The sequence below is a fragment of the Caretta caretta genome, chromosome 3 (genome assembly GCF_965140235.1).
Source record: "Caretta caretta isolate rCarCar2 chromosome 3, rCarCar1.hap1, whole genome shotgun sequence".
In the NCBI taxonomy this organism is placed as follows: Eukaryota; Metazoa; Chordata; order Testudines; family Cheloniidae; genus Caretta; species Caretta caretta.
The window spans coordinates 174,392,816-174,411,627 of NC_134208.1; the positions used below are offsets into that span (position 1 = coordinate 174,392,816).

The window sequence follows — 18,812 nt, forward strand, 5'->3', positions numbered from 1 at the left end:
CCTCTCTTTTACTTCACCAGATTTTGTTAAGAAAATATTTTATTGGGAACTGTCACCTTAAAAAGTGTTAAGAATGTGAAAACTCTGAAGATCTTTCCTATCTTGCATGCTCTCTGTAGGAGAAACAAGTCTCTGAAAATGATTTGGAAAATGTAAAAGCTTAGTTGTCAGTCCAAAAAGACTGGTAAGGCAAGAGTAAGCATTTTAAAACTATGATTGTTGAAGTCTTCCATAACAATCACAGAGGTTTCCTTTCCCTCCTACCAATGTAAGGAATAATAATTTTTTTTTTAAATGGCACCAGCAGAGCCAGTTCCATAGAACATTAGAAAATCCTGCAGCTCATCTGACTGGCTTGCCGAACTTCTGAAGTGACAAAACTGTACCAGACACTTAACTTCAGCAGTTCAGCACCTGCATGTGTGCTACCATGGAGCTATGTAGCATGGCAAGTAGCAAATCACTTGGGGGCGGAACCACAGTGATGAGCAAATGTTATAGCGGACATGTATAATCATACCCATTGTAACACTATGTTCAGTTCAATCATAACTTTCCAAAATTTTTATAACCTTCCAGGAAGAAATTTTTCAGGCTTGATCACATCCTGAAGGTGAACTTTTTGCAAAGTCTGAGCAGAAACTGTTCCTTCCTTTTTAAGAAGAAACGTCAGGATGGGGTAACAAGGCTTTTCCTATCGTAATAAGGGAAGAAACTCTGTCTTGTAACCTTCCTCAGAGGAGCAGGGAAGGCGCTAACTCTTGCAGACATTTTAAGTTATTTGGGATAGTGTATTCCAATGCTTTCTAGCCAAATATTTCCACATTATGGAAAGTCTCACTTTCTCTCTCTTTAAAAATAAGCTAATGATGACAATTTTTAAAATATACAAAATAATAAAATTAAATATTACAAAACCATACACGTATGTACGAGGTTATAGAGACAAATTTTTTCCCATATGAGAGCAAACACTGAGTTTTTTAATGGTAGTTAATATAACAACAATTGGATGTTCCAGTGTTAGCAAGCATATATTCCTGAAAGCTGACTGACTGTTCAATAGATGGCACTATGAAAACATCAGTAATATTTTATATAGGGTTTATTTAAAAAGAACCAAAAGAACATATTTAATATAAATAAGTGACCAAATTGGAAGAGACTGTTGAAGAATTGAGACAGAGTCCAAAATGGATAGAAGCAGGGGTCCTGGAATAATTTGTATAGGGGGAGTGCTGAGAACCACTGAACCAAACCGTAAACCCTGTATTTGATGGAACTACTTCAAGCCAGGGAGTGCTGCTGCACCCCCAGCACCAATGGATAGAAGAGAAACACTGAAAACTTGAAATAGATTGAACACTGAAGACTGTGTGTTGGAGGGGTGTGGGGACCTAATTCTTGACACTCCTGTGACAAAGACCAATTATATACAGTTCAAATGTGGAATTTTCCTCAAGTAATTGTGTCTCATATTAAGAGGACCATGCAAGGAAATATGCCACATAGTGTATGAAAATTATTTCCTGCCGGAACAAATGCATGGAGTTCATTCTCTTGTTGAATTATACTACAGGTACAAACGGAAAAGTAATGGGAAATATTTGGACTGGAGTACCCAGACTATACGGTGATACTTTGGGAGTAGTATCAGATTTCTTATCTTTTCACTTAATTACTTAGTGCACAAGGAAACCTAACTTCAACCTACATAAGTGTTACTGAGATGCGCAGTTACAATGAAATATATACATCTTTTGGGTGGGGAACACATACTTCTTATCTCAATAACTTAGGAATGTATGTAGCATACGATGACCCTATATCCCTTATTCAAACACAATTGCAAGGCTTAAAATCTGAAACAACCAATTTGTGAGCAAATTTTGATTGTGTTAAATTTGTCCATGTGACATAATCATAGCTCTCATGTAGGCACCATGAAATAAAATATAATTAACAAAAAATAACCTATTGGTCTGTTTTTCAGTGTTCCATCTAAAACAGTCTCACAAAAAGTTTTACTTTAATACACTACATCTGTGTGTGTGTGTGTGTGTGTGTAATAAATAAATCATGTAATATGAACAAATATTAGATCATACCCTACCTTTAATCCCAAGCCTCAGAAAACTTACTTTTCAAGGTGAACAGTAATCAGAGGGGAACAGAGGTTAGCAGAAGGCTTTGCTAAGCCCAGCATCAGAATGGACTCATGTAATCGATTCACCATTTCAGCTTCACCTCGCATGGCTGCAGCATTAAGGATGTGGAAAAAGGATGTGACTGTTGTATCTTTGATAGGAATATCTCTCTCTTTCATCTCCTTTAGAATGTTAATAGCATCTACAATGAAACAACACAAAAGACCCTTAGGTAATTTCATGTAGGGAAAACAAACTGCTATTAAAACAGCATTTCAAACCCAGCAGGAATGTAAATTCTGGTGTATAATGCCGATTTCAAGTTAATTACTACTTGCATTTCTAAACGAGACTACAATTATAAATCCACAATAGCATGGCTTTATCATTCACTGCAACTTTGTCTACAAATTATAGATCGGAACTGTGTGCCCACTTTGCACCACATAACCCTGTACAGTCTGCCCTATAGCTGCAAGATCCCACCAAATGGATGCTTTTATCGTTCAGTGCTAACATCTGCTAAATCACACCATTGTTTCTTTAGCAGATGGCTTGTCACGAGGCCAGATAATAAAGATGTGTTTACACTGAATATACAGCCAGACTAATGGTCTGATACCGATAGGGCCTGTTTGCTGTGTCGATACTAATTAGCCAAGGAGAGCCAATGAAAGCTTTCTAACAGACTGCATGTTAAAACATTAGGTTCATTAAGCTTCATTAGAAAGGCAGAAACAAACATTTTGGTATACGGAATAAGTGCATTTTTATAATGTTCGTAATTATTGCACAGGCAAAATGTTTTGACCACTTTACATAAAAGCAATAAAGCTGCCTAATCTTTTAAAAGAGCTTTGCAGATCACAAATGTACCACAGAAAATAATGCTACTCAGAAAATGTAGCCATACTTCTTCACTGTAGAGGTGACCAGGATCTAATTTAATGTCACCTGGAAGGGGGCAGGGTTTTGAATATAATTCTAATAAGTGATCAAGTGAAATTTCAATGAAATCATCTGATGAAGAAAAAAAGGTATAATTTTACATTAACAAAGAAAATAGCCATAATGTAAGATTAAAAAACTGAAAGATTGAGTTATGTTGGCTAGATTTTGTAGCTCTGCTTTAAAACAAATGGCAATATCCCGTAGGTTATAATAATCAGCCTAATAACTTCCTACATTATTAGGCATGAAGTCCATATCATTTACAGCAAAGACTTAGGAATCCAGTTTGGGTATCAAATGCAATATACTCATTAATGCCAAAATTACAAATCAATCTATCACACAGACTTTAAACTGCAATGTGAATAAAATATAAACAAATGCCAACATTAAAAAATATTAAAATACTTCATAAAACAAGTTACTGGATTTTTACTGCAGTGTTTGGACCCTTACAAGAAGGTTATGTTTATAGGTTCTATGTTCAGCCTTCAGACCTTCTTAAAGAAAAACAAAGCCATTAGTCTAGGCACATACGCAATTTGTGCCATAAGTCATGATCTTCAAACTCAATCCAAACAGCAATGCTAATAAAAACTAGCTGCAGAAATGCAAAAAGCACTGAGCTGTGCAAATGTAAATGACAAGCTTGCCAATCCATTAAAACTAATGGCCTGTACTGTCCAAGCATCTCTGGTTGAATTCACATGCAAATTTGTATGCAAAATGTTCAAGCACTTTGCAGGACATGATATACCATTAATATCAACTCACATTTTTAGTCCAGTGGCAAGATACCTTTATTATATAGCAGAAACTTATACTGAAAGCAAATGGCTTACCTTCTAGTCTGCCATGCTTTCCTAAGACTTTCACCAAGGCTAAGTACTTATTTGTGTCAAGAGCAACAGATGAATCTTTACGGAAGCTAAAAATTAGAACATATTAAAAACTGCATTAATAGAAGTTCAGTTTTTTAATGTATATAGAATGAAGGTTTATTCTTACAGACAAAGCAACAAGGGTATGGAATTAGTTACACAGAAGTTAGATTAAAATATTTGAGAGAGAATCTGACAGTCAAAGTTTGCTATTGAAGTACATTTTTTCTCTTTGAAAAAAGGATATTAGGCAGCAAAGAAACTTTTCAGAGCGTTTACGAAAGGTATGTCTTTATCAATTTGACAGTAGGGAAGAACAAGGCACACTTCTCCCATATTTAGGACAGAAACTTCTTCCTGCAAGCACCCCGTCTTTGAGTATTACAGTACAAATAGTACTGAACATAAAGTCATCCACCTTTTGTAGCCTTCAATTTCTACTGTTCATAGTACTGTTTCTTTAATTTAGTCATTTTCCCAAGAATATTGAAGGAAGGAAGGCAGGAAGGTGCTTTTTAAGGCACTTGTTAGCAGCTCCCATAATAAGCTCACAGCAGATCACTGAGTCTTGACCTACCTTTGAAGCACTACTATAAAACTCAAAATCATTACTTGGTAAAATCTCACGATGAGACATTTAAATAAAAAAAACAGCATGGAAAAAGTTACTACATACACACAATAGCAAGTTTCCCAGTGCTAACAAGTGAGCCATTTTGTCTCTTTCTCAACACTGACAGAGCTCCCTCCACATTATGGACACCTGACTTGAATTCCACTGTAAAAGCCAAGTAAATTTTAGCAAGGGAAGGGGGAGAATCAAAAGTATGCAAAAGTAATACATAACTATTATGATTCACTGTAACATTAAAATTGAATTTTAATTTTTTTGGGGGGGTGAGGAGGGAAAGGTACAAGAAAAGAGGATGCTCTGTAAAACAATTTGCTCCCAGACAAATCATGCATAACACATTTTAGCTGGGAGCTAATGTTCACAACCAAGATATAATCTCTGAAAATGGAGGTTTAAAAAGGAAATGTTTGCTGACAGGTCTTAAAATATAATGTCACTTACAAGCATTGCTATTCTGATGCAATATAAATGCAGTTATATTACCATTTTTCAAAAACAAACCTGAATTTAAATGCTAAAGGCTGTTGACAAAAACATCATAATTTGCTTATTTAAGATAATACATCACACACACACTTTCAAAGTGTGCTAATAAACTGCCAACAATTCCTGATCTTTCTTAAGAATTATACACAGGGGAAAAACTAATTAAAAATGTATGAAGGGGTTAATATTCAACCTACTTAATTCAACAAGGTCTGTGTATCAGCATAAATCTCTGTGACATGTTTCAGTGCCGGTGTACTTACACTTCTTCTTTCAGGTTCATTGCATCTTCTACATTATCATGTCGACAGCACAAATTTATCAAGGCTGCATAGCCACCAACAACCATGTCCGATTCGTATTTGGCTTTCACTTCAAGGGCTTTTTGCATATTCTAAAAAAAGAGGAACAGAGCAAAGATGTGAACCACAGAAAAAGTCAATACGACATTATGAATACTAGGTTCAGTGTGTAGCTATATGAATAGCTTTAGTGTTTTAATACCAAAAAAAAATATGTTTGTGAAACAAAGCTGGTATTGCTTTAACTGATTTTAATAATAAAAGTTATTTTTAAAAATAAATTCACCTGTTCCCAAACTGTTTCAGTTCAACTTAATTGAAAGGTGTATTTTAGGTGTTAGTCTACCTGTTTTAACTGAAGTGTCTACAATGCTTTATTACGGACAGATTTTTGTTGTCACACATAGAACTACAAACATGATTGAATATGGACTAATTTTTATGTACAATGCCATGCTTTAATTTTATCAGGCACCAATATCCTAAACATAAAATTGAAAAAACTTTATAAGACAAGAAACCAATTCATAATCGAATTAAACAGGCTGCTTCAGCATTTGCCATAATCTTTTAAAATATGTATTTTGCATTGCTGTTTATGCAATTTAATTGGTGCCATATTAAAGCTTATGACTTATCAGACTATTCTTATAGTCTCAGGTACATTATAACAGACAGTCATTTGAGAAACAGAATCTCTCCAAAGGCTGGATTTACAGCAATACTGAATACTATGCTATAATCTTAAACACAGTTATGGCTCTTTGTAAAACCATGGGTATATGACAAAATCATACTGAACAAGAAATTGGACAAAAGTCTGATGATATCCCACGAATTGCAGACACACTAAAATGAATATGAGCTACAGCTGGACGCTCGCCGAATGAAGGCAAGAGTCTCTTTATCTCAGAAAGAGCTTTCCTCCAGCAGGAAAATGGAATTTCAATCCCTGCATTAACAACCTAGTAATATTTGACTTGCAAATGACTACTGCATGTATCAGTTGCTTGACAATCTAGAGATATAAGAGACCAGAGCCATGGCTTGAAAGGACATTTGGCATGTATGATAAACCTATCACAGCTGTTACTATCATTCACTTTGCAGATTATTGTAAACAAACTTCAGCAACCCCAAAACATGTCATTCAAGGTGTAGCTGAAATTAGTTAACCTTTTTATTTAATTGTTTTTTTGCCCTTATGTCTGATTTATAAGCATCAAACCTTGAAACCTCAAGCACTGCGCTTGTCCTGCTTAACTACATCTATCCAGAATACAGTCATCTACATTCGTTTTAAATATAGCTCAGCATTTGCAATGATCTCTGCATTGCTCAAGTTACCTCTTCTGCACAGAGAGCAACTATAAGCTGTTTTAGGACATTTCCAATAGGTTGCTTTTCAGCTTTTAGTTTTTCCAGTTCCTCCTCCAAAGCAGACACTCCAAGTTCAGTATTCTAAAATCAGGTGATAAAAAGAAAACAAAAGTTAAAAAAAAAGAAAATTAATAGGTCACTTTGCCAAAAGAAGATGAAACCTGTTCATTCATAAGTCAAAAGAAAAATTTGTAACAATTAAGAATGCTGCAGCTAATTAAGGAGCTGATGCTAGTTAAGAACTTGAGACAACAGCATAATAAAAACTGAAGCCATGGGAGCTTTTTACAGTGTGGAAACATCAGCTTCTCTCAGGCTCATTTCTTTAATGGTAGAAGTAGAGAAAAGAGGTCTGTTTCTTTACCTCTCAGATCTAGGCACACTGAAGATTAAAAAAAGACTTGATGTCACACAACCACCACCGTACTGGATTTATACTCCTGTCATTCAAGGAGTTCAGAGTGCATAACCTGATTAAGCCTCACACCACCACTATGAGCTGAATTTTACAAACGGGGAAACCGAGGCACAGAACCTAAGTGAATCGCCAAGCTCAATCAGCAAATCTGAGGAAGAACCTACATATTCTGACTCCCAATCTTGTATATTAGTCACTAGACTGTGCTTCCTTCCACATGGCCCCTAAACTCCTCCCAAAATGGGAATACTTTTAGTTGTAGACTATACAAGTATATCACTGAGAACTAGTTAATACTTTCATGCATTATCTGAAAAAAAATTGATTACCATGCCACGAAGAAATCCAGCTATTAGTGAATTTACTTACTTTTGGAATGTCTGCTACTGACAACTTTTCTCTATCAGCCAATAAAATTATATCCTAGAATTTAATAAGACATTCAAAATATCAGTAAATAAAAACAAAAAGTTATATGAATAAAATGATGCTTAAAATGTTGTGGCAAGTTAATTCTAAGTACAATAGCTTTTTTCTAGTGTTATTAGGTTTACTAAAAGGAAAAGACTGATTCTTTAAAATACTTTCATCAAATGTAGCTCTTCACAAATATCCTAAATTAAATTGGGTTTTGAGAGCAAAGAAGATTTAGGGAAAGGATGAAGGTTTTACACAGTTAATCAAATAAATCTATTTTGGCAAGACTATATTCCTGGAACACACAACATATATATTTTATATTTTGAAGAAACAAAATAGTTACTATATAACCACAGACCTTAATTAACTCAGGAACATGATAGGCGTCCAGCAGGTTGCGAAGGCCTCTGTAGATATTTGTAGGGATTACTACATTCTGTATCAAGAGGTGGGGGGGAAATTATATTAGTTTTGAAACACAACCAAACTGAAATTTGTCTAACAGAAATTATCTCAGACATAATTTAAGTCTCCAGCTCTTCCATGTCATTGAGAAGTGGTCTGTTGTACTTAAAAGCAGCAATTTCAAATCTAATAGATACATGTCAGGCAGGACAGGCATTATGTAGCAAAAAATGAAATGGTACCATCTTCTTCAGCTGATGGAAGTATTGTCTCAAATGCTCCTCCTTGGCCTGTACCTCTGAGTCACTCATGCTGTCAATCAAGTTATAAAGAAAATAGCCAACAGCTTCTGTGGAAAAAAACAAGAGAAAGCATTCCACTAAAATTACTGAGACTGTCATGTTATCAAGATTAATTTATAAGAAATCATTTTGGTGTGAGATGTCACCCTGATGAGAGGCTCTGAAATGGCAACAATGATCACTGAGGCATAGAGATTATGTGGTTTGGGAGCACATATCTAACTGGTGAGTGAAAGGAATATTAATTATTTTCAGAACCAGTGACAGCTTTTCAGTACAGAATCTTACTTCAATCTATTTTTTCCACCACTGTGTGACAGAAGTGGTACTGCCCAAGGCCTTCCCCCCCTTTCCTACCCACTACCCCAAATAGTTGCCACAAATATTTTGTCATTGCTCAAAAGAAAAAATAGCTTCCTAAAGGTTTGCATATTTTATTCTGTATCTTTTACACATTTTTGTATTAAAATGCTTTTTATAGCCAGCTAGTGGAACATAAATACAGAGTAAAGAATATTAAATAATTTTAACAAGTAGATCCAATAATCCTGTGAAGAGCTGCCTATTAGCCAATGAAAATCAAGATTAACAAAGATGGCTTAGCTAACAGCACTAATTTTCTTGTGCATTCAAGCATAAAAATTTATATAGCCTTGTATTCAAGCCTCAAGAAATAGCTAAGGACTTTCCAAAAGGTTTGGTTTCCTCTACGAAACTTACACTCAGAAAAATAGGAATTAAAACAAAATAGAAAATGTATTTCTCTAGATTAAATGAAAACAGAGTCAATTTGTTTCAAAATAATGTATTTGGATTGATAAGTACCATTTTGTTTAATAAAATTAGAAAAGGTTATCAAAATGACCATTAGTTGGAAAAGATTCTACTTAAACATTTTCACTACATGAATAATATTGACACAGACGGATTTATTCTAAATATCTATTTTGCTTTAAAAACTGCTCATTTTTCTAAATATGAAATATATTTTTAATTAAAAAGAGTAATGAAAGATCACATTGGATCTGATAAAATATGCTGTGGTTATCAGGATAAAGATTTTACCCAACATGTTTTCAAATTTCACTTTCAAAAAGAAGCAATCAGTGTTTACTGTTGTAATCCCTCAAGCCCATCATTACACAGAAGAACGGATTTGTGGATAAGTTACAATCATAGAAATTGAAACTCTACCAGTTGGTCCTGGAGGCGTCTGGCAATAACGTCCATTCTTGTACAACAGTTCAGTTATCTGGTAAGACAGAATAATCGTACATTGCAGTCAACAGAAGCAAGAAAGGACAAATAGTATCTGAAATTGAATTCTCCAAATAATAAAGTACCTCTCCACTAAGGTATTATTCTATACCACATCATAGTAATTCACTAGGAAAAAATAAAATACAAGGAAGTTTTTTTGTAAATAGGTTTTCCTCAAAAAAAAAAAATATATATATATATATATATATATTGCAGCTGAAACATTTTCTGAGGTATGGCAATTAGACTCTATTCTATTCTGTTTATGTATCATCCTACAAAGTAAGTGATCATAAGACAGACACTGCTTACAGCAATCATTAACCAATGTCACTTCTGGAGTTGTTAAAATTATGTTCCAATTTGCTGAAAAGCCTGAAACTGGACCATAGAGCTTTTATTTTTTTACAGTTTGAAACAAGTGAAGCTGTGCAGAAAAAGTGATATATCCTACAAAGTTAATTTGAAAATTTCTATAATTTAGATATTCCACATCAGTTGCAACCTTGGTTGAAAACAAGTAAATTCACTTTTAATGACACCTTGTACATACATAGAAAGCACCAAACAAAAACATTTAGTTCTTGAGTCTTAAATAGAAGTGTATAAAAAGACTAACCAATTTGACATGGGTCCAATCGGTCTTATAAAACTGAAGGAGTAGCTAATATTTTATTTTAGAAAAGGTATTCTCCCTATATTCCTTCTCTCCCCAAACAGATATGATAAATGCTCACCCTAAATACAAAAAAACTTTAAAACATCTTTGTTTTTTCTTAGTACGGGAAGATACAGCCATTAAATAAAGTCCTAATTTCATTCTCTCTCAAGGATGTCAGTGTTCTATATTTGGGCTTTTTCTACTATGATGTTAGTACCAAAGCTAAACCAAATGGGTGAGAAAGGTATACACGCTGTTACCTAAATACTGAGGGAACAAAGCTCTATTTTACGTAATGGAAAAGGGGGAGGAAAGCCACGCATCTTCACTTGCTAATAGAAAGAAACAAACAAAGCCAGACACCTGTCGTGCTCTGGGATGCCTACATCACATTCAGTTACATGAAGAAAACAAGATGTGGACAGTTAAACTACAGCTTTTGCCCCCACCCCCTTCTTACTCGTACTTGGAAATATATCAGAAAAGTCACAAGAACATACAGCCCACTGCTCCAGAAATCAAACCCCAGAATGACATGAGAGGAATGGATGAGAGGAAATACCAAAAAGAGTGACTGTTACTTGTTTTAAAAATTGAACATTGTAAGAAGTCTTGTAAATTGAGACTCCTTGGAAGCGCAATCTTTGTTCATTATAAGGATATTTTTCAATTTCAATACTTGACTTCTGAATTGCAAGACAGCTTTTTTCTAAAATTGGATGCCTTAAGAAAAAAAAATGTATCTACTTGTAAATTTAGCAAACAACTTCAGCTCAACTACTGTCACAAGAGAAACTGCATCCTCTCTTTCTCAGTTGTAGGAAAGAGCAGCAGCAGTTCAGATTACAGCCTCATGCTTGTGGCATCACTATTTGATATCGCCAAAGATCTTGCCAGGCTCCTCCAGCAATGGGAGGGAATTTCCCGTGTGACATTCTTGATAGTTCAAATGTAAAAAAGCAAGCAAAACAAAAAAAACCCAAAACACTCCAAAAACTTCCTTTTGAAAAAAGTTTAAGACTTTCCTTCCACATTAGAAAAAGGCAATGAAGCACAAGAACAATCTACTTTTGCTTCACAGTTATCGTTTATGTTAGCTGACTTAAACCCAAATATATTACATTCTAAGTTACAATTTTTACTTTGTCCTCAGTTTTCCTCACAGGCAGATTGAAGCATACAAGATCATCATGAAAACATGCTACGATCCATGCAATACTTCAGAGTGGCACAGTGAAACAAGTACAGGATAGCAGCTTTAAAAATAAAACTAAGTAAACTCCTGAAAGCAAGGTGCTGAACTCAACATAGTGAAAGCTTCCCACTCACAGCTCTATTAATGCATCTCAGTCCTGATCTACCAGCGACTTCACTATCCAGTACTCTGCAGATATTACCAAATGTGTTACATTGTGGGGTGGTATGTAACGTGGACCACAACTCGGAGGACAAGATGATCACAGTAATTTCCATTTGTGACTTGAGCTGGGTGACTGCCTTCATCTGGAATCTCCTTGCTTTTGTTCATTTACATCAGATCCTTCATATTACTACAACATAGTAGTAACACAGTGCAATTTTTTTCACCTTAAGCTTTGTTTTTAAGTCCTAGCAAACATCTGAAGGGAAAGGAGTCATAGGAATTGGCCCCTGAATCTACATAAAATCGTATATTGGGTTTAGCGACTGCATAAGCAATAAAAAAAGTTGTTATACTTGTTATACTGAGAATTCATAGAAGTATCATGTAAAAAACTAAATAAAGTGGCACTAACACATCAGTTTTTTCTTTAATATGCCTGCCATACAAACCCAATACTACTACTAGGCATGACCAGATTAAGTCATTTCTTAATGACAAATGTCATGATCAGAAGTTACGGTCAGGGCTGCCTGTTACCAGCAACTGAACTCAAATTCACAGTAGTGCATTTTAAACATGTAGTGGTTAGAGATTTTGTTTCTGAATGCATTCCAAATAGTTCTATTTATAAATTTCAGCGTTACCATCTTCACTTACCTTGCTCCAAAGATCTACATCATTGGACCTAAAGAGGGCAGCAGAGGATAAAAAATTAACAGCAGTAAAATAATCTTTGTGTTTATTTTTTTTTTAAAAGCAAAGAGTATTACCATTAACAAGCACCCAGCATCTGTACACAGTAAATATTCATCTTACACTGGATTATTTATCAGACTTTTTTTTTTAAATTTACATAAGACATTCTCTTTCCACATAACAGATATACATTTCACATAAACATTTCTGTTTCTGACATGCATATTCATTTGTTTGCCATGTTGTTTAAAACTGAGTCACTATACATACAGCTACCATTAAGACTAGAGTGAGATTTACAAATTTATTATTCTGTCAGGTGATAACTGTACTGATATTTTGTACTTCAATCTATTCAGTATTTCTTTCACATCAATTTCAGGCAAATACAGAATAGGATGTCACATTTCATGCAGTTAACATGTGTAATTTACTACTGCAAAGTCCACAGAGTCCAATATTAAAACTACATTTTAAAAAGGGGTGAATAATTTTTTCGAACATTTGTAATTATACATGCAAAAATGAAGTAATCAAATCTCATGCTCTTGACGTAAATCTGATTATACAAAGGTTGCGAAAAAGAGTTCACTCCCTTCCTACAAATAGGATGGTGTAATTGCATTATTGGGGGTTTTCATTTTTTCCTTTGAAGCATCAGGTATTGGTCACAGGCCAAAAATGGGAGCAAGATGCCAGACTGCAAATCAGTTAATCAAACTGGTATAGCAAACCCTAAGTTCCTATGTTTTATACAACATAAAAACACTACACAGAAAGTAGAGCTCAAAACACACACCACCAACACTGCATCCGAACGATCAGACATCACAATAGCAGTAATTCTGATAAGCCCAAAGAGCAAAGGTGTAACTTGTATTTTATGCTCTTTTACCCCCCATACAAAGATATCAAGCTCTCAGCCTAAACAGGAACATAGAAACTATTATAAAGCATTCAGAAAAATTCATGGTGGTTTGTTTATTTTTTTAAGCACATTCAACTTGTATTTCACTTAGACTGACAGTGGCACAAAAAGGTTAAATTAAAAATGAGTCAAACACAAGTTTATAGAGAAAACAAAATGCTGTCTCTGAGCTTTAGTGAACTTTTCAGAATAATAACTGATCTACCATGTCTATTCATAGTGATGTCAACCAACTGATATTCTCAGATCACTTAACTCTGAAAAAACAAAACAAAAAGGTGCAGAAATCCAAAATAATGTCCAGGCCAATATTTGGTGGTTCTTTCACATAAAATCTCTTAGGTATCGGGGGAGGAGGGTGAGGGGTTAGAGCTGTATGAAGATTCTAGCCCTAAAATCTACTTACGTAAAGATTCAAATTGGACATTTAGTTCCAAAGTCTTTCGTGGGGTGCAGGGCTGGAAATGGACACAATGATGCCACGTTGCTGATCTGGAATTTTTTCATCTGAGTTTGCTACATTCTCAACTTTCATAAAAAAATTCTAGCCATGACAGTTGCAAACAAAACCTTGAATACATGAATTGAGTGTAAACGGCATAGCAATGTCTGTCCCAATTTAGAGAGACCACGAAACAATACTCTCCATTGTGAACTGCCCCATACATCTCAATGGGTAGTGAACTGAGTTGTCCAAAGATAATTTAAATGTCAACACCGATAACTATTTAATGGCTGACAGAATTATTATGAAGATCTGAACAATCTGCTTATGGCTCATTTTGGTGCTAAGAGTGGATGGTGCCTAGAAGATACCATCCCCAACAGCCAATCTGACCCTTGGACCCAAAAGCCCAGAAGGGAAGAACAGAAGGGGCATCTGAAGAACTCCTCTAGGGGGAATAAATCATACAGTGCTCCACTCTCTTACCCAATCAGCCAAGGCTCTCTCAGAACAGGCAGGGGAGGGCAGTCTGCTCCTGTATAGTTTCCTTCCAGGCTTTAATGGCTGCTACTTCTCCCTCTGCTGAGGACTGTCTGCAGACACCACTACAGAAGTGACTCACTTCATGTTTTCAAGCTTTTCTACCCAACTTTTTTTTTTTTTTTTTATGTAAAACTGAAATTCCAATATCTTCACATTACTCTGGGAGCAGAGGTCCAGAGCACGTACTTATTGTGCGTCTGCCTTAACCCAGCCCCACTCATGATTATCCCAAGCCCCACTGAGGTGGAGACTGAGGAGCCCAGCAGAACACATTTGATGGTATTTTGAACATTTGCAGTCTACTGTGAGCAGTTTCATATTGGCATTCCACATGGGTAGAAAGTTCCACCACTATTTTCATTCCCACTCTGGGGCCTGGTTGGATTTGATTGTGTATCAATACTTGCAGATAGCAAGTACGTGGCTTTAAAAGTAGAAGTTAATCAATCAACTAGTAGATCTAAATTGGATGATATTGTGGCAGACTTAGAAGGAACAGTAATATACCATTATTTTATCTAGAGCTTTTAATTAATTCACCATTTGGGAGCATATGCAATTCTAACAAAGAAAAATAAATAATTTCGTAAGAAACTAATGCTAGCCTGATGGCTTAAAGTTTTGTCTTGACTAGGAAGAGTGATACAGCTTAGACAACCCCCACCTAACATGTGCTAGTTAAGCCCAAAATAAATTCTACTTTTTCCTGGTGGAGGCAGAGAGTAACACCTTGTAGCTCAATTTGGCTGGTTGAGTTGTAGCCTGTATAACCAGCTGATATCTGGAACTTTCTTCAGTTTTCACGTGACTTTCTTTGCCGTGTGCTGACTTGCTGTCTGCTCCCACCCTCTCCTTAAGTCTCTTCACCTCAATTTTACTACATATCTTCCCCTCTTTTCCCCTGCTCCATCCACTGGTTCCCTTTCCCTTTGCTTCCAATTAGCTTATCCCCTCCTAACCAAGCCCTCTCACCACCACCACATTCCTAAAAAGTGGAACATGACGTTTGTTGCTATCACATCGTTCACTGTACTTGTGTGTTCTATCCTTTCCCCCACTCTGTCTTATCTTTTTAGACTGTAAGCTCCTCACTGCAGAGACCATCTACTACTTCGTTTTTGTACAATACATAGTACAATGGGATCCCACTCTTGGTTGGGCTTTAGGCACTATCATAATAAACAAAATTAAATGTAATAAAGATCAAGCTGGAGATGTTACCCTGTACCTCTACCAGGAAAAAAGGTAGAGAAGAAGTCAGGTTTACCTAACATGCTGGCTAAGCCTGACCTAAACATGACATTTCCTAATCATGAAAAAGACGCAGTGAATAGCAATGTGCTATCACAAGAGACAAGCTTTGGACTCTGGAACACCTGGAACATTGCAGAGGCGTCCTCTGAGTCTCCCAAAGTCTCCTATCATTGATAGTCTCTGATAATTGATTATGGAAAACTAAAATGAAATTTTAGAACCAGTTGCTTGCCACTTACAATCAAACAGCTAAGTGCAGTATTTGCTGTACAATATGAACATCTGTTTGGTGGTGAAGGTGGGATTCATGTTATACAGGAGGGTTAAACAGTGGCCCAAAATCAAGGTAAGGGCAAAAACCGTATCACTTTAACTCTAATAGGTTATGTTTGAATGCCTTCTCAAAAGCTGAATATCTTCTAATATAACGAACTTTAAAACACTCTTACACTGAAAACAGTATTCGTGTTCAGAATCTCCATTCTCTTTTCCCCCCAAGAAGCTCCATCTCTCATGAGGAGAGTAGCGCCCCTTGGCAAAGACACCTGTGAGGTGAGGAAGGCTGTGTGCAGTCAGATGCTAGAGACCCCTTTTACAAAAAAGGACTAAAATATATGGATGCAGGTAATAAATGATGGCAGTATGCCTCAGCATGAACTACCTTCACTACTATGGATTGAACTGCCAGTGTTCAAGAGCTATGTGAACCTCCAGGGCACAGAAAGCTTTCAGATGTGCTCAACTAACTGTCCTTGTCACTGCTTCAACAATTATTTCTTTAAGTGGTACTGTTCAGCTTTTTAAAAAAAAATCTCTCATCACAAGCCTTAGTATAATTCGGTGAGATTACTCTAAGAATATGGCTAGAAGTATATTTTGTTTCCAAATATTATTTTAAAAACATACTAAAATATCTGGACACCAAAAATATTTTGAAGTCATTACTTAGAGCCATACTGGGACCAAGTGGCACAGTTGATTAACTCTCAGCTTGATATTAGGGAACCGATTAATTGCCAGGGGACATAAGGGATAAGGTTTTGAGGAGAGCAAGACTAGTGTGCAGCTTGTCCAGACTGGTTATGCCAGGAACCCTCCCTCTTCCCGTGGACTGTACTATTAATGTGACCCACTTCCCCATGATGCTAGTTCTTGACCAAGGAATCAGCATCAGCAGGTCAGGATGGAACTGGGGAAAGAAGTAAGAGCAACTAAGAAATATAAGTTGTAGTTGAGATAACTGGATAGGAAAATGAGTCGTTTGCTTGGAGATGGGCTCGCCTCATGTTTAGCATAGGGAACAGACTGGCAAAAGGTTCTTGGAGAAAAAGAGAGAGGAGGTTCTGAACATGAATACAGTATTCGGTGTAATAGCGTTTTAAAATTTGTTACATTAGATATTCAAGTTTTGAGAAGAAGTTCAAATTTGGCTAACGTCATAAGGTTGTCCACATGAATAGGTTTCCACACATTTTTCCAAGAGCGGCAGTCCAGGAGCAGGAGACCCCCAGGACTAGCATAGCAGAATAGTGATGGTGTTTCATGCATGCATGTATGTATGGGGCACTTTAGTAGAACCTACCTAGCTCACATCAGTGCTTGTAAGTCTTCACTATATAAGCTCTGACATTACAAATTTTAAAGTACAGTAGAACCCTATTTATCTGACCCTCCGCTATCCAGCTCTCTACATTAAAGGCACAACCAGGACTCCAGGGCCAAAAGCCAGTGATCTCTTCTGTGGCCACTAGATGGCATTGCAGCATTGCCCTTTCCCATTATCCAGATTTTTACTGATCTGATCTGGCCCCAGTCCCAATTAGATCAGACAAACAGGGTTCTGCTGTAATTTATTGGGATTATCATTTACATAGTGCTTTACAAACACAAATTAAGACAAAATTCCTGACTCAAAAAGCTTACAAATGGACAGACACTGGAGAACAATTGAGATAAACGATAAGGTAATACTACAGGTTTCAGAGTAGCAGCTGTGTTAGTCTATATCCGTAAAGAGAAAATGAGTACTTGTGGTACCTTAGAGACTAACAAATTTATTAGAGCATAAGGTTTCGTGAGCTACATCTTAGTGAACTGTAGCTCACGAAAGCTTATGCTCTAATAAATTTGTTAGTCTCTAAGGTGCCACAAGTACTCCTTTTCTTTTTAAGGTAATACTACAATACTACAGGAGATGGAGTACACTACTAGCTTATTTCACAAGAGATTTTGTGATGAGGCTGATGGTCACTGCCTTCAAAGCAGCAGGTTCTCAGGAAGGGGTAAGTGGCCACTAGAAGTGAATTCTTTCCTTCACAAAAGCCAGGTCTTACACTTGGAGAGGTTTGCTCACAATTTTGAGATTAGGTGCCTTTTTACAAAAGCAACAGATCCCCTGAACTTGAGATATCAGTCTCAAAAGACAGACAACCCCTTCCACCCACCCCCCCCCCAAAAAAAACCCCAACAACACAAACATATAACACAGCTCCTATTTTGAGACATCAAGCCTCCTTTTACAAAGCATTTGCTCCATGCTCCATCTCAAATGGTACCTAACCAGAAACCCAGCTATGGTTCAATCTACCATTGGATCAATTTGTCCTTGACCCAGACCAAAGAACCAAACCTCCTCTTCAATTCAAATAAAATCTGAAGATTTTGAAGCAATTTCTTATTTCCAACACAGAGTACAAAGACAGAACAAAATAAAGCAACAGAACATTTCCTGAAACAGTTGCTTGGAAAAAAAAAAAGAGAAGGAACACCAAAAACTAGTATTTTATTTCTACAGCACACCATATAAATACTTAGCACTCATATTCTGCTTTTAGTTTCTAGAATTAAGAGTATTTTACTAATGTAGCAAATATAATTATCTCATACTACAGACAGGGAGAACAAGGCACACAGAGGATAAGTGACTTGTGCAGTCACACAGTAAGTCAAAGGAAGAACTGGGAAAACAACCCTGGTCTCCTTTCTCCCATTCCAGTGCTCCACTGGATAATGCTGCCTCCCAGCTAAATGACTGTGGCTAGCAGCCAAACAGTTCTGCCTTCAATAATCACAGACACGAATCTAGCACACAAGATGACACCTAGCATTTTTAGCTCACTTTCTGAATAGTTTGAAAAGAAATAAGTAATTTTCTTCTATTACATTAAGCCATAATTTCATCAAGTTTAAAACTCATGATTTCCTCCCACCAGAGTAGGTAAATGATACAAAGGGCTGTAAACCTTCCTTTGCTCCTACACACCTATATTTTCTATTACAGTACCAGCAGAAATGCAAAAAAGTGACTAGAAATAAAATAGCCTTGGTCATGGTCTC

At 36.2% G+C, this 18,812-nt stretch overlaps 1 protein-coding gene across 1 annotated transcript in view; it reads right to left on the minus strand.

Annotated features, from left to right (window-relative positions):
- Nucleotides 1–18,812, minus strand: part of LRPPRC (leucine rich pentatricopeptide repeat containing) — a 168,360-nt gene that overhangs the window by 101,840 nt on the left and 47,708 nt on the right. The window contains exons 15-23 of the mRNA XM_048843005.2: nt 12,268–12,295; nt 9,521–9,578; nt 8,267–8,373; nt 7,978–8,055; nt 7,569–7,622; nt 6,749–6,862; nt 5,363–5,493; nt 3,941–4,026; nt 2,142–2,349 (exon numbers count right to left, since the gene is read on the minus strand). Of these exons, the coding sequence (XP_048698962.2) occupies nt 2,142–2,349; nt 3,941–4,026; nt 5,363–5,493; nt 6,749–6,862; nt 7,569–7,622; nt 7,978–8,055; nt 8,267–8,373; nt 9,521–9,578; nt 12,268–12,295 (864 nt within the window). The remainder of the gene's footprint in view (nt 1–2,141; nt 2,350–3,940; nt 4,027–5,362; nt 5,494–6,748; nt 6,863–7,568; nt 7,623–7,977; nt 8,056–8,266; nt 8,374–9,520; nt 9,579–12,267; nt 12,296–18,812) is intronic.